This window comes from Chaetodon trifascialis, chromosome 12, assembly GCF_039877785.1.
Source record: "Chaetodon trifascialis isolate fChaTrf1 chromosome 12, fChaTrf1.hap1, whole genome shotgun sequence".
NCBI lineage: Eukaryota > Metazoa > Chordata > Actinopteri > Chaetodontiformes > Chaetodontidae > Chaetodon > Chaetodon trifascialis.
The window spans coordinates 15,635,196-15,649,262 of NC_092067.1; the positions used below are offsets into that span (position 1 = coordinate 15,635,196).

Below are 14,067 nucleotides of genomic sequence, written 5' to 3' on the forward strand. Positions count from 1 at the left end.
CTTTTTTTGCACAAATGTGATGCTGTGGTTGCAGACTCAGTAGTCTTTTTTTCATGGCTTCCACTGAAGGAACAGTGTTAACATGACATTTCCGACGCTATATTAGTGATTTATCCTTTTTATTTCCCACTCACTCAGACGCTGTGACAAGTGAGACTGACCATTAAGTTCAGAGGTTTTGACATAAATTCCCTCCAATAAAAAAACTGCCTTATGTCTCCATCACAGCCCTCCTCAAGTCAGTTTCACAGAAATAACGCAAACCACATTGTGTGCAGTCAACTGGGTTATCTGAAAAAAAAAAAAAAAAAAATATATATATATATATTCACACCATAAACTAATGAATTAATAAAGGTGAATACTTAAGGGCTGAATGTGAAATGTTGGTATTACAATATATTGATTTAGCACATCCAGTGAACCTCGACCAAATATTACTTCTGGCTCACAGTTGGCAGCGTGTTGCATACTGATGGACGCTGCCTCGGCTTGGCTTCTGCCTGAGCATTAATAACTTGAGTTCTGGATGTCAGTCAGTCAGCTATCACATTATTATACCAGGATCAGAGCTCCATCCTAGCCTAGAGAATGAGCCGTCGAGTGTCAAAGCCCCAGCGATCACCAGTGTGAGTTCAGCTCAGGCCCACCACATCTCTGTAACTGGTTGACCTGGTGTCACTTTCCCTCCAAGCTAGTCAGCTCAAAGTGACTGACTGTTCCTTCCCTGCAATGCAGCCTTAATTCCGGGTCACTGAGACTTCAACTCCTTCTCGAACGGTCTGGGGTGTGCTTGACAAAAATGACTCTGTAGAGAGTCGACTATGACAAGGAAAAGTAGCTCAGGGAAACCTTTCAACTCCCGGACTCGTCAGAATCCACAGATGGCAACCAGTGAGAGTAGTGTAGAGTGATTTGCTAACTGACTGCAATAAGCTGATTATAAGTGATCCTTAACACCAGCACGTTAATTTGAAATGTTTAATGAGTCTGAATGATGCCTGATGCCATATTCCAAAGACACATAATGCTATATGAGACAAGCTCGACACAGTGTTTGTTATTTATGTGCTCTTCTTTACCAGTAAATTGACCCGGACAGTGACCACCAGTTTAAGCCAGGGGGGGAACTTGGCAATGATCTTAGTGATGAAGGAGGCAATGGTGTCTCCGTAGTCGGGCTTATGGAACTCGGCTTCATTCAGCCCGTCTATCAGGATGATGTGGTCTTCTTCTGGAATCTTCCGCTCTGGAGACATACACAGAATAACCAAGAAAGGTAAAACAACCTGCGGTGAAGTACAGCTCAGAACAGCATTAGCTTGCATGTGGCGACTGTGCTGAGGTGCCTTGTTTCAATGCAGTAACTAAAGCCTCTCTCACTGGTGCGGTGAGAGTGAGTGTTAAGCGCCTTTACTTAGATTCATCGACTACACAGCCACTGCTCCCACTTCACTTCCTACGGAAATGTCAAGTTACATTTGCCCTGGAAACAAAACAGTTAATACTTTCAGTGGCAGCTGGTTGAGTTACTCTGGGAAATCTTTCTTTCCCTGATTCATATCATAAGCTTGTATGCCTTATTTAACATCCCTACAATGTTTGCAAGCTGACAGTAAGTGTCTTTTTATAATGTAGCAGAGGTTTGAGGTGGCGCACAACACACTTCAGTGCATGTTACTCCAGTGGAGGAACATGTGGCTTTTAAGACAATGATGTTTTACCTTTACGAAGGTTGGCTAGTGGCTCAAGGACCCCCCTCCGGAAAGCAGCCATGGGGTCTTGGACACAGGAGCGCAGACTGAGCATGCTCTGGAGGTGGGGCTCTTTCAGCAACAGCTCTCGGTATGCACTGAGCTGGTGTGCTCTGCACAGCAGGGCAGCGATACTATGTACAAACTCTGGTACCAGGCAAGTGTACGTGTTATCCGCCTGGCAGTAGTGATAAGCCACCACCTGGAACACAAAGGGAAGGGAGAAAAAACGATCAAGGCTGGGTTGTTTCAGACTCAAAAAGAATTGAAAACACATTAGAGTGATAGATTAAGAGTGTAAATTAATTTTGGTGTTAGCAATGACAAATATGCAAAGCTGGGAACATTCAATAACCTCTAATGTGCAAAAGCCAGCAGCCGTGTTGACTAAGAGTAAATTCTTCTTGCATTCAGAACCTTTATAAAGCCACATTTTATCTCTTCAGCCAAGTTGAGAACGTGACTTCAACCACCCTAGTCCACACAGAATGGACGATGAAGCAACTGGGCAATGGCTGACCACCTCAGATAAACTCAACTATAAAAAGCAGCCAGAGGATCCCAGGTGGAGTTCTAAAAGAAGGATCTTCTGTGTCTGAGCAGGTTGCTGCAGTGTTCAAAGGAGGTCTGATTCAGAAGGAAAAAGGAGGGACAGGGATGGGAAAGAAGGAAAGAAAGTTGCCCTGGGGATGTATGACTCTGTTCTAATTACAGTCCAACCTGGAGGAGCTGACACACTTCCAGCGGCAGCAGGAGGAGGAGCAGGTGACCTGTTCCTCGGCTCCTGCGGACTATTGCTCCATGAACAATGAAGACCAGTTTATGGAACGGACTAAAGCCTACTCTCTTCTGAGAACAGACAAACACTCACTCATAAACCAACTGCATGTGAATCATAGCAGTCATCTGGTTGTGCACATCACTGCAGGAACACACTCTAGCCCGGCACCTTTTCTTATGGGCCAAATCTTAACCTCAGCTATATAGTATATTAGATTAGATTAAATTAGATTAGATCCAACTTTATTGTCATCGTCAGAGTGCAACACAGAGACAACAAAATCTAGTTTCGCATCTAACCAGAAGTGCAAACAGTCATAATATTCAAAATTGTAAATACATGCAAGTAGTGCAAGTGGCATGAGGTATAAACAGTATGAGGTAGGTGCAGATTTAAATACTCTAAATCTGGGAACTACAATGATGGGTTTTTGCTGAAATGTTGGTGGAAACTAGCCTCACAATTAGACTGAATTGCCATTTCACTGTAATGTCAAAGTGAGTGACAGTGATTTAGAGGTCTGAAACAAGGAACAATGAAACGGTAACCTTTCAGCACCAATCGAGGGCCTCGTGACAGTGATGCTCAAAGAGGGGACAGTGATTCAGACAAGTAAGTGGAACAAAAGGAACGTTTTCTAGGGCACATTTCAGCCCCATCTGTCACCGTAATATCAACTAGTTGTCTCAAGATGTACATTCTTTACAAAAGTGATAACATGAGGGAGCAGGGAGCAAAGCAGGGAGTATTTAGCCAACTCTAAATGCATCACACAGTGAAATATGCACTTTTCCTTCTGTCATTATGGCTCCTGTGTCACCTGTGATTAGTTACACACTAGGATTTGAGCTGTGATGTGGCAGCTCACCTCAGGAACACTTTCCTCTTGGGGCATTTTACATGTCACACAAATTGAGTGCTTTGTTGGAAAGATGCAACAACAAAGCAACAGATGGAAACTGTGAAATTATGTTCAGGAAATTAAAGCAACCTGTTGTTTGTGTAAATACAATAGTTGTAGATGGATGCCTGACAAAGAGGCTGCAGTGATAGTTTACATACACAAAACAGAGACGACTGCTTCATTGATGAACAATAAGAATCAAATGATGCAACGCTTCATCTACTTACACAACAATGAATTCACTGTTGAGAAACAATGCTGAAAAATGTGTCACAGGAGTAAGACATAAAACTTGCTATAAACCATAAAATGTAATGGCCTCAGTGCCCCTGTTATGAGACCACTTTTGAATCAATGATTAAAAAGAACTGACAGAATTTGACAGAAGCTGTTCAGTGTTGCATCAGTATTCACACATCACAGGAACAGAGCCCCTCTGAGAGTGCCTGCTGGAAACACTTTACACAATAATTGGCTTGAGGGATATTGCTTGGGTTTCATAGACATTTAGATGAGCCTCACAGGCATAAAGTCAGCTTTCTGGTGCATGAACTTCAGCGTCCCCAGGAGCAGAAGCAAACTGCACAGTAGTTGTCTCATGCTTCATTTCACTAAGGAGGTATCCATGACAGAACCAGGGTGTTAAGGCCTGGAGGTGCTGCAAGGACACCAGGATATAATCAGTAACATTGTAAAACTGAGGACAAAGCAGGATCAATGGCAGAGTCCAGTGAAAGAGTCCCATTAGGATGCTGTGCCAGGCTTCAAAAAAGCTCACAGAACGCCATCACAAAGTTATTCAACTTCAGTGAATGCCACCGTGAATCAAAAATATTATCTGAGGTACAATGGTCTCCCGTCCTCCTCGTTAAAACTCTCTGCAGGCAAGAAATGCCAACGTTATTAAATTCCTCTGAGAGTTTCAGTCATCTCAGTATTTCCAAAATCTAGTGAACATGCAGGTATGGCATGGTAAACAGCCCATCAATGCTGTGCAGTCAGGTGTGCTGTTCCATAAACAACACGTGCAGTCAGCAGTCAGCAAAGCTGCAGGAGGGAAGATCAGATGGGAAATTTCTGAAATAAATTACCACTGAAAATATTTCATGATGTTGAATAGAAACAGTGTAAGTCTGATGATTAGAAACAGATTAACAAAAGCACGCCACCATGACAGCATCCCCAGGATGTGGAGCTAATACTTATAAAGCCAAAAGGCAGCTGCAAGCAGCAACTCCACTAGTCAGGACAAAGGGCATAAAGCAGAGAACAGACAGGTCGATGCTGACTTGTCTGCCCACTGAACAATTTTGATCATAATTGGAGAAAACACTGCAGAAATATGCTCCTGTTGGTGTCTTTGCTGCCAACACTGTTACAGACAAGAGGTCTACAATAATGATGACAGCATTACTGATGACGACAACTGTTCACCTGTTAACAAAGCGAAACGCATGTTTTATATTGAAAAGTTCCCCATTTGCATATTTTCCCTGCTCGTAATACCAAAACTTTGAGTGACTTTATCTAACTCAGGTCAGCTTTGGTAAAAATCGTCCAATTGGTTAAAAGTATGTAACTGTTCTCAGATAGCTGAAGAAATCCCAAACATGCAGGCTTTCACATTGAGTACAAGGTGAGGACTAATAATCAGTAGATGTCAATTTGTTGCTTGGCCCTCTACTAACTCTTTACTAATGAAACCATGTAGATTTGATAGAAATGAATTGGATGTGGGGTGCATTGGTGGCCTCAGTAACAAGAATACTCAAAGTGATTTAGCATTGCATCCTGTAACTATGTGGGACTCATGATGGAGGTTTAAAACCACACATTCTTCTCCGTCGTACAAACCTGGTGCCTATATTACCCACAATGCAACTCAATCACAGCCCGAGATTCAGGTGTATTATGGTAGTGGTGGCTAATGTAGCCACTAGCCTCGAGCATAGATGAGGAGTGGGCTTAAAAGCTCACTTCTTTCTAACCCCACCCTTGCAGATTTTTTTCATTTTCAACCTTACGGTCTTAAGCACTAGCCGATAAATTGGGTGAATGTCACTTGAGGCAGCTGCCTCTGGAGCCACAAAGGGCTTTATACAGCTTCTTTCCCATACACCCCAGTACCGGCAAACACCTGTAAACACGCTTTGATGTAGAAAATCAGTGCACCGCGGACCAAAACATTGCTGGTTTCGCTGCGGCTGATTTCATTTTCTTTCTTCTTTGATGTCATTACCAATCTCTCTCCTCTCATGTCTGACATCTCTCTGCTGTTGGGCTTAAAATGTCCTCCAAAAATTAAAAAAAAAAAAAACAGTCTACCTTGCACAGAGAGTAACAAAAAGACTGTAGACCTTCGGTACCATTTTTCATTTCTATCTAATGTGTTGCAACTTGTCTGTTTAATGAAAGACATTGAAAAATACAGCAGCTCAAATGTAACGTCTGAAGGATGTGAAAAAGACTCGGATGAGTTTTATTTCAAACAGCTGATCTGAAGTAAATGTCAGACTGCATTATAAGAATAAATGTGCTATTTAGGATAAAAGTTCTGATTATACTGTTGGTGTGTTCCCATGACAGAGCAGAGAAAGACTCTGTTTTCACACTACACAATGCAAATGCCTTCCATCTGTGAGCTAAAAGGGCATGCCAAAGACCTGAGCACGTGTCCTATCTGCCCACTTCCTCACAGTCACACTGCAGTACTGAGATGCTGCGGACATCAATATTGCTTTTCATGGCCAAGTCTTTAACTAAGCTCACTGCTTCTCAAATCAAACAAGCCTGTGATATTAAATGTCTCTGAAAGACCAATGGTGGCACAGTCTTTCATAATGTCAGCAGATTGCTGAAGACCATCCATATTTCATTGGATGAATATCAAACAAATGAACATAAACAACCATAAATCATATACAAACACATATAAGCATAAATCAACTGAGCTGAGCTACTATCAGGCTTCTGCAGTGCATCTCATACATACTAAAAGCAATTCTGCGCACCGGGAACATAATGTAATAAGGCAGAGTATCACTGCAAGAACACACAGGGAGAGCTGCAAGAAGACAAAACTGTCCAAAAAAGGCATTTTCACGGACAGAGTAATTTAGGTTTTTTTTTTTTTTTAAGGAAGGATCATCATCTTTAATGATAAGAGACTATCTTTTCCTCCACTTTCAGGTGTCTTGGACACTGTGATTTCTCTTGAATGCTGAGGGGCAGTATCGGCTGAAGTTGTACCTTTGCAGCCAGGCGTTTGACAGCCTCCTCCCTGCGTCGCTGCATGTCGGGCGTCCCCGGGCAGCTGTTGGTTCTCAGTGTGTTGGCAGCACTGGAAGGTGGAGTGGGCTGCGGTGGTTGGCTAAGAGGAAGTTCAGCGCTTGGCCCCCCACCACCTACAAGACACAGATACACACATTTCATAAATGTAAACCAATGTGTACATACACAGAGTATGTCATTTAAACTTTTTTAAGTAGTAAAAAAAATTGTTTTTATGTTGTGAAGGCCATATTTTGTGAAATCACTTCAGAGTAGTTGAGCAGATATGTGTTTCTCCTGACAGTGGATATATCCTGACTTCACTTCCACACTTTGCCAGCTAATATTAAAATATGATAACATTAACTAAAACCTCCTAAAGGCAAATACAAAAAATGATTACTTTTAGGGGAGGCACTGGGACTGTTGGAGGCGATCTGACGCATGCGGCCTCCGTGGCAGCTCAGCGCTACTAGCCGGGAGATAATGGCCGTCTTCCCATAACCCACACTGCCCACCACTACAGCGCCGTGGTTCTCCGCAGACTCGCCGGCCTTCAGGACATCTTCCAGCTCCTGAAAGAGCCAATCTCGGCCCACGAACACAGAGTCTGTGGTGATGCTGGGCACCTCGAACAGTAAGGGCTTGAGCATGATGTCCACAGGTTTGTATGGAGCGAAACGAGCTGAGGAAAAGGGAAAGAAAGAAGGAAATTATAAGCATGTCATTATCTCTCACAAAAATGTGCAGTGTCACAGATACCCCGTTTTAGATAAAGGCATGGTTTTGGAATTAATCACACTTTCGGTCAACAATGCTGCAATGTTTTCTGTTCAAGCATCAATCACTTAACTGGAAGCTCTTCTGCAGCCTCTGAATAATGTGCCAATAACACAAGCATGCAAAGACAAGACTGGACCTCTAGTTCAGCCTGAATTATCCCAGAATAAGCTCATCTATCATCCTTTAGAGACAACCCAGCACATATTGCCTTATAACTGCAAACCAAACTGTTTTTAAGGAACGTTTTAAGATCATTTGGAAATTTCGTTCCTTCTTCCAGAGCATGGGTCTTACATCAAAACCTTGAACACTGCAGCTTTAATGCTGCATTTTTTTTTAATTGTCTGCTTTAGCTTGGGCAAATGTTCACTTAAGTGTAATCACAATGTAAGAGGGCTTGAAAGAGGACTCTCTATCTGGTACACTTCAACACTAATTAGAATCTCAGAACCCTTTTTAAAGCTCTGATCCTCTCTGCTCACACAGCATCACTGCTACTACCAATATCACTGCTGACATTGATGATTTTTTCAACTATGACTCATATTGGTCTTTTGAGAAGAGCCATACCTCTGGTCTGAGCATTTTTCTCATCTCAACAATGGTTCAATGTTTTAACAATTAACTTTTGGTTTAGCAGACTTTTACAGAAAAAGCATGAAAAAATATAAAAACATATCGTAATGGCTGCTTGTATAGGAAACCTTCAATAATTCTACTTTGGAAAGATGGTTGGCTTGGCAGGACTCCTACTGTAAGTGTACACAATTTTAATATATGGGACAAAGAATGGAAGAATTATTGTTCTTCATTGTAATGATTCGACATATACAGTAACACTGCAGAAACATTTCCATAACTCGGTCAGATCTACGGATACATGTGAGGAGTAATGCAGTTTTTTTATAGAATGTTCTGTTGGGTAACTCCTGCAGACTTTTGACCTGACCTGTTGGTTATGATGGCGTCTCTTGCCCACAAACTCCCACCTCTGCTCTGACAAAACAAACTTCATCTCATTTCTTCCCTCTTTTAAGTCTAGAACATTTCAAGACTATACCACTCAGTGTTATACAACTATCTTGCAGTCCTTTGCAATAACTAAACACATCCATATATGCAGTGTAGAACGAAACCCGTCTGAACGGACATGGACTGCTCCTCAGTTTCTTCTGCAGGGATGTGAAACTTAATCCACTGACATGATGCTTCCGTATCAACTTTAAAGAGGTGTGGAAAAGGAAGAGGACATTTTCAAAAGAGGGTTAAATAGTTTGAGTATCTAATGATGTCATATTAAATTATTCATGTTCTCATCAAATATTGACGCCGTGGGAGTTTTTCTAACCGAGGTTTCAAAACATATAAGTGAGATAAAGGCTGGTAAGCCAAGGAAGCCATACACGATTTTATCTACAGAGCTAAAAGTGTGCAGGAAACATGCTTTTTGATAGTACAGCATTAATGTACTTCAGTGCACTCGTGCATACTGTAGGTATCTGAACAGTTTGTGCACTTACAGTATGCACAGTAAATTAAACAGTGACTATGAGGGTTAAGTGCTGACTTTTAGCTTTTATTTGAGGGCACTCGCGTCCACCTCAGATGAATCATGCATGAATTTTAGCACATTCTGCACATACATCTGAATAATATAAAGAGCTACAATTCATATACTGTCATCTTAATATGGATGCGACAACACCAAACACCACTGAAGCTGAAACACAGCACTTTATCCTCACAGCAAGTGTCACCATTTCATTTGCAATCTCGTGTGCTGGAGTCCAAACAATGAAAAACGTATCACTGTCCATATACTTACAGAATAAATATAGAAATTGTCTCATTCTCAAAATGGGTCAATTGCCTTTAAAAGGTATCAGCTGCTGTATTTCTCCATGTTTCACCAGCTGCCTCATATGTATCCACATCAATAACCCATAGCTCAGTCACCTTTCGAGTCCTGAGGTGGCCTTCCTCCTGTATTGTGCCAGGGTAGGCGAATGGATGTCCGCAGGGGGGTGTTGCGCTGTTCATCAAGAAAGCTCAGGTCTTCCAGCTTTGTCGAACTGGTTGCTGCAGACAGAGACACAGAAATAAAGAGAAAGTGAAGCAGACACTAAGTAAGACAGACACACAAGTGGAATTTTGTGGCACATTTGGCATCTCTGAGAGAAGATGAGTGAGGAAGAGGCAAGTTGGTGTGCTCTGACATTTGCAGTTTGCTCCAGGCATTGTGTGCAGGTAGCAGTATACTGTAGGAGAAAGAAAAACAGTATCCCTAAGTCAAGACAGAAATGCTCCTTTTTTCTTTGATTTGAGCTGACAGCTACACACAATATAGCGGCGAGAGGTCTGTCCCCACATACACCCCTGCTGGGGTGCAGAGAAGGTAGGTTACCTTTACCTTATACAAAAACACAGAGGGAATCAACAATTAGAGAAAGATATAGAAATGTTCTACTTTACAAGCTCATTTCTACATTGCTTAGAAATGATTCATCACTTCCTACTTCTCTGCTTGTAATTACAGAACAATTCACTATAATTTCTGCAGCATAATGCAAGAACAGGGACAAACAGCGTGGTACATTAGAGAGCACTATCCAAATTAGTTGATGAGGTAACACATTAAATATATTGTTTTTGCACTGTTTTTATTAAGAATATGTCAAAAAAGATTACCAAATGATCACATTCTGTTTAATTTATGTCTCACACAGTGTCCCAACTTTTTTGGAATCAGGGCTGCAGGCTGATCTTTCAACATCTTCAAATATAATGGACCCACGGAAAAAAGGCTCAAAACAGGAGAGCAACTGGAACATCTCTCCTTCTGAAATGAAACTCTGCGGCTGAATTACGTGACAAGCCAGTGAACTTTCTGTTTGAACAACAGCACATGGCCTGTAAATATAATAAAGATGTGCATTAGTGGAACAAGGTCTCTCATCCAATAGCTGTTCACTGTTCAACAATGTTATCACCATGGTGATCCCTGCTCTCCCAGCCCTGTTGAAGAGCAGAATCAAAGCCTCTGCTTTCTACTTTTCCGGCCTCAGCTGGGAGACACTGTCACAAACACTCAACTCCTCTCTTCATTCCCTCTCTCCCATCCCTTGGTCACTAACTTACTCTCTGGAATGTCCCACTAATTAAAACCCTTCTGCTGACAGCAGAGTAGCTGAGGAAGCTGCCGTCAACACAGCCCTCATGGTTACTTTTACTGCAGTGGACAGTGCTTTCAATTAACTATAAAGGACACGGTCAAACCCATAACAAACAAAGTAAAGAAACAAAAATTAACACATAATCTGGAGTCAGTGTGCACAGAGCAATACGTGAGCAAAACATAATAAACCAAGCAGCTACTTACATCCAACAGCAGAGCCAGGAGTGACAGTGGGAATCCTCAAAGCCCCCCCTTGCCCCCAGCCTGGAATATATTTGGGCATGCATACAGGCAAGTAGGCAGGGTGCCGACCCTCAGCTAAATCTCTCGAGAGTGCTCCCAATGGATGAGCTCACCGAGGGCACAAAAGCGATTCCTCTGCCCCACTGCTCCCATGCAGGCACACTGACAGCATTCAGATGCTGAGCAGAGGGCTTGGCTGCCCCCTCTCAAGTGCTCAGCCAGTCACAGCGTCCCCAACGTTAGGCACTTGCTAAATGAATGCCACCCTCCCTGCACTCGATACACTAATGCATACACCTGTGTCCATCTGCTGCACACACACAAATTTTGGTAAGCAGGCAGGAGAGTGTGAAAAGGGAGTGGATTAGAGGGAATATAAATGGAAAACCAAGACATTTAGTCTCCAATGGCTGATTACAGTTTGTAATGGGCAGCTACTGTAGCATTAATCAATGATCCTGGCTGCAGCGGGATGAGGGATAAGAGAGAGGCATGCGGAAAAGCAGGAAAAGCTGTAGAGTTATAAATAAGCGCATGAAAGAATATGACACGAATACTGTAGGGAGACGGAGGTGGGGGCAAGGGAGCTGTGTGAACATGAAGGGCAGAAAATCAACCCCATGCAGCAAATCGCCACTAAAGCCACACGTAACAGGTCTTGGTCTTTTTCTTCTCCTGGGATTTCTATAAGACTTCTGAAGCGGACGACGCAAAAGCCACACAAAACCTCATTCTACGCCAGGCACTTCTTTTTGCCCCTGAGTGCAAAAAGCAAGGACTGAAGGAAATGCTCAGTTTGACTTGCTTAAGTAGTTTAAATGCACACCCTCCTTCATTCCTGTCTGCGATAATGCATCCTGCACCATAACCATTTCTCCTTTTTGTTAAGACATATCTCCTGTTATCCACAATTCTTTCAAGGCGAAGAATTCCCACGAGAAGCCTTCACATCCCTCCAACCCCCTCCTCACTTCAGTATCTGCCCTGCGTCTCCAGATTCCTTCCTCTTCTCTACTCATTGATAAAACGTACACATGACACCTTGAAGTCTGTGCTTGCAGTGACTTTGACACATTTGTGCAGCTTTAAACTGTGTTCTGATGAAAATGGGGTTCTTCTTTCCCCGGGCAGGTCTGCCCTTTGAAACCTTCAGTTCTGTGTTTCTCATGACAGAACAGAGAAGAGGGATGAGCTCCTCGGCTCTAACCGCTGCCCCGCTTATCTCCCTCACTTGGCTCTCCTCTGCACCAATAGATACAATCACTTCTCCCATCAGCTTGCCCACTGTCTTGCCTTTTTTCAAGTTGAAGGAGTTCATTGTAACCATTGTGTGACAGTGTATGAGTAAGAAAGACAGTTTTTAGAGTCAGGATGGACGCTAATTTTCTCTAAAATGCTAGGCATAATAGTCGGTTGCTATGACACAGATCAGGGTCTGATTCCTATAATAATAAATAAGGGACAAATTGATACTGTGATTATCATTATAATTATAATATTTACTTAAGGATTCAGAAATTGGCAGAAATGAAAACTATGAACCTGGAAATCTTGATTTAAGAAATTTGCTGTAATAACATGATACAGACAGTTCCATAGTTTTATATTGAAATAACACTTAATCACCACCCGTCCATGCCTACTGGTGTTAACAGTGTTTAATTTCATGCACACTATCAGTGCCAACTTCACTGGACTTTGTCAGGGAATCGATCAATATGTAAAAGAATTCTAATGTTGGAGAATAATGATTTGTTTTGGAGTTTATCAAATTTGGTTTGATTGTGAAACACTGCTTCCCACTGCATCATGTACAGGAGACTTTCTTTCCTGCCTCCACGAACAGATGGAGAGATGGCCCCTCAGTGTTGGCCTTAAACAACCTGTAATTAACCCACCAACATGGCATGATGCATGTATGATTGGTCTTATTACAGTTCCACCGGTTCCAAAGAAATTTGGTTGCTGTGAAAACAACAGTCTACAGCCATGTTAGCAGCTCTGTGAGGCTGCTCTTAGGAACTCTGGTGCTTTAAACCAGATGCTAACATGCTAATGTTTAGCAGGTGTAATGTTTACCGAGCACACCATCTTAGCTTAGATTAGCATTCTAACATTTGCCAATTATTGCGAACAACAGATCACAGCTGAAGCTATACGAATGTAATTAGTTTTGCAAGTATTTGGCCACATTTATTACAATTCATCTCACTTGTCACCAATGTCTGTACAAACGTTCATGGCACTCCATCCAATCATTGTTGAAATATTCAAGTGTGGACCAAAGTGGACTGACTGACTGACTGACTGACTGACTGACTGACTGACTGACTGACTGACTGACTGACTGACTGACTGACTGACTGACTGACTGACTGACTGACTGACTGACTGACTGACTGACTGACTGACTGACTGGTATCACCATCCCAAGAGTCAGCCGGCTCGTGTGGCTCAAAAGCATATACTTATGAAATAACTCTAGTCTGCACTATACATATGCACAACTTGAAGCTCAAGCCAAGACATTCCTCAGCACAAAACCTCTGTGCCAAGAGCTCCAGCGAGGAAGAAAAGAGACCTTGGATTAAGATACGTGTGCCATCATTACAGCTGTGTAGTTCCTTGACAGCTATTACATAACGCTAAATAGCGGGGCGCAGTCAATCAAACTGAGCCAGATGGCTCTTTGGTGGCACAGAGTAGTTAGCTTACACACTGTCCCTTTGAAATTGGGCATTTGGCAAGTTCTGATGTGTCAATGGAGTGCCACTGAGCAGAATTTTAAATGGCTCTTCAAAACTCAAGCAGATTGATCCCTCCAACGGTTTGTGTTTTGCTCCTGCTGTGACAGAGAGGCACTGACAATTCTCTGATAAAGGACATTTTAAAATGTGACCCTTTCAAAGAGCTGGAGGATATCGACGGGTTATCTGTTCATTTTGCCTTCTTTTCAATCTGTAACTAAACAGATCAATGTTCACATAAAGTCAGAGACAGAGGAGAATTCTATAGCTACCTGAAGACGTCGCAAAGCATCAAAGACAAAAAGACAAAAATGACAGCGGACAATATCGTCTCAAACACCGGAGAAGACATGAGCGTGGAGCTGATCAGATAAAGCAGTTACATCATGCCTTCCTCTTTCAGTACTACA

General features: G+C 42.4%; 1 protein-coding gene across 3 annotated transcripts in view; it reads right to left on the reverse strand.

Annotated features, from left to right (window-relative positions):
* The window catches only part of tanc1b (tetratricopeptide repeat, ankyrin repeat and coiled-coil containing 1b), a 97,348-nt gene that overhangs the window by 18,701 nt on the left and 64,580 nt on the right, over positions 1–14,067 (reverse strand). For all 3 annotated transcript variants that reach the window (XM_070975614.1, XM_070975615.1, XM_070975616.1), the window contains 5 exons: positions 9,449–9,571; positions 7,113–7,394; positions 6,689–6,843; positions 1,725–1,956; positions 1,083–1,249 (listed from right to left, as the gene is read on the reverse strand). In XM_070975614.1, coding sequence (XP_070831715.1) covers positions 1,083–1,249; positions 1,725–1,956; positions 6,689–6,843; positions 7,113–7,394; positions 9,449–9,571 — 959 coding nt within the window. The remainder of the gene's footprint in view (positions 1–1,082; positions 1,250–1,724; positions 1,957–6,688; positions 6,844–7,112; positions 7,395–9,448; positions 9,572–14,067) is intronic.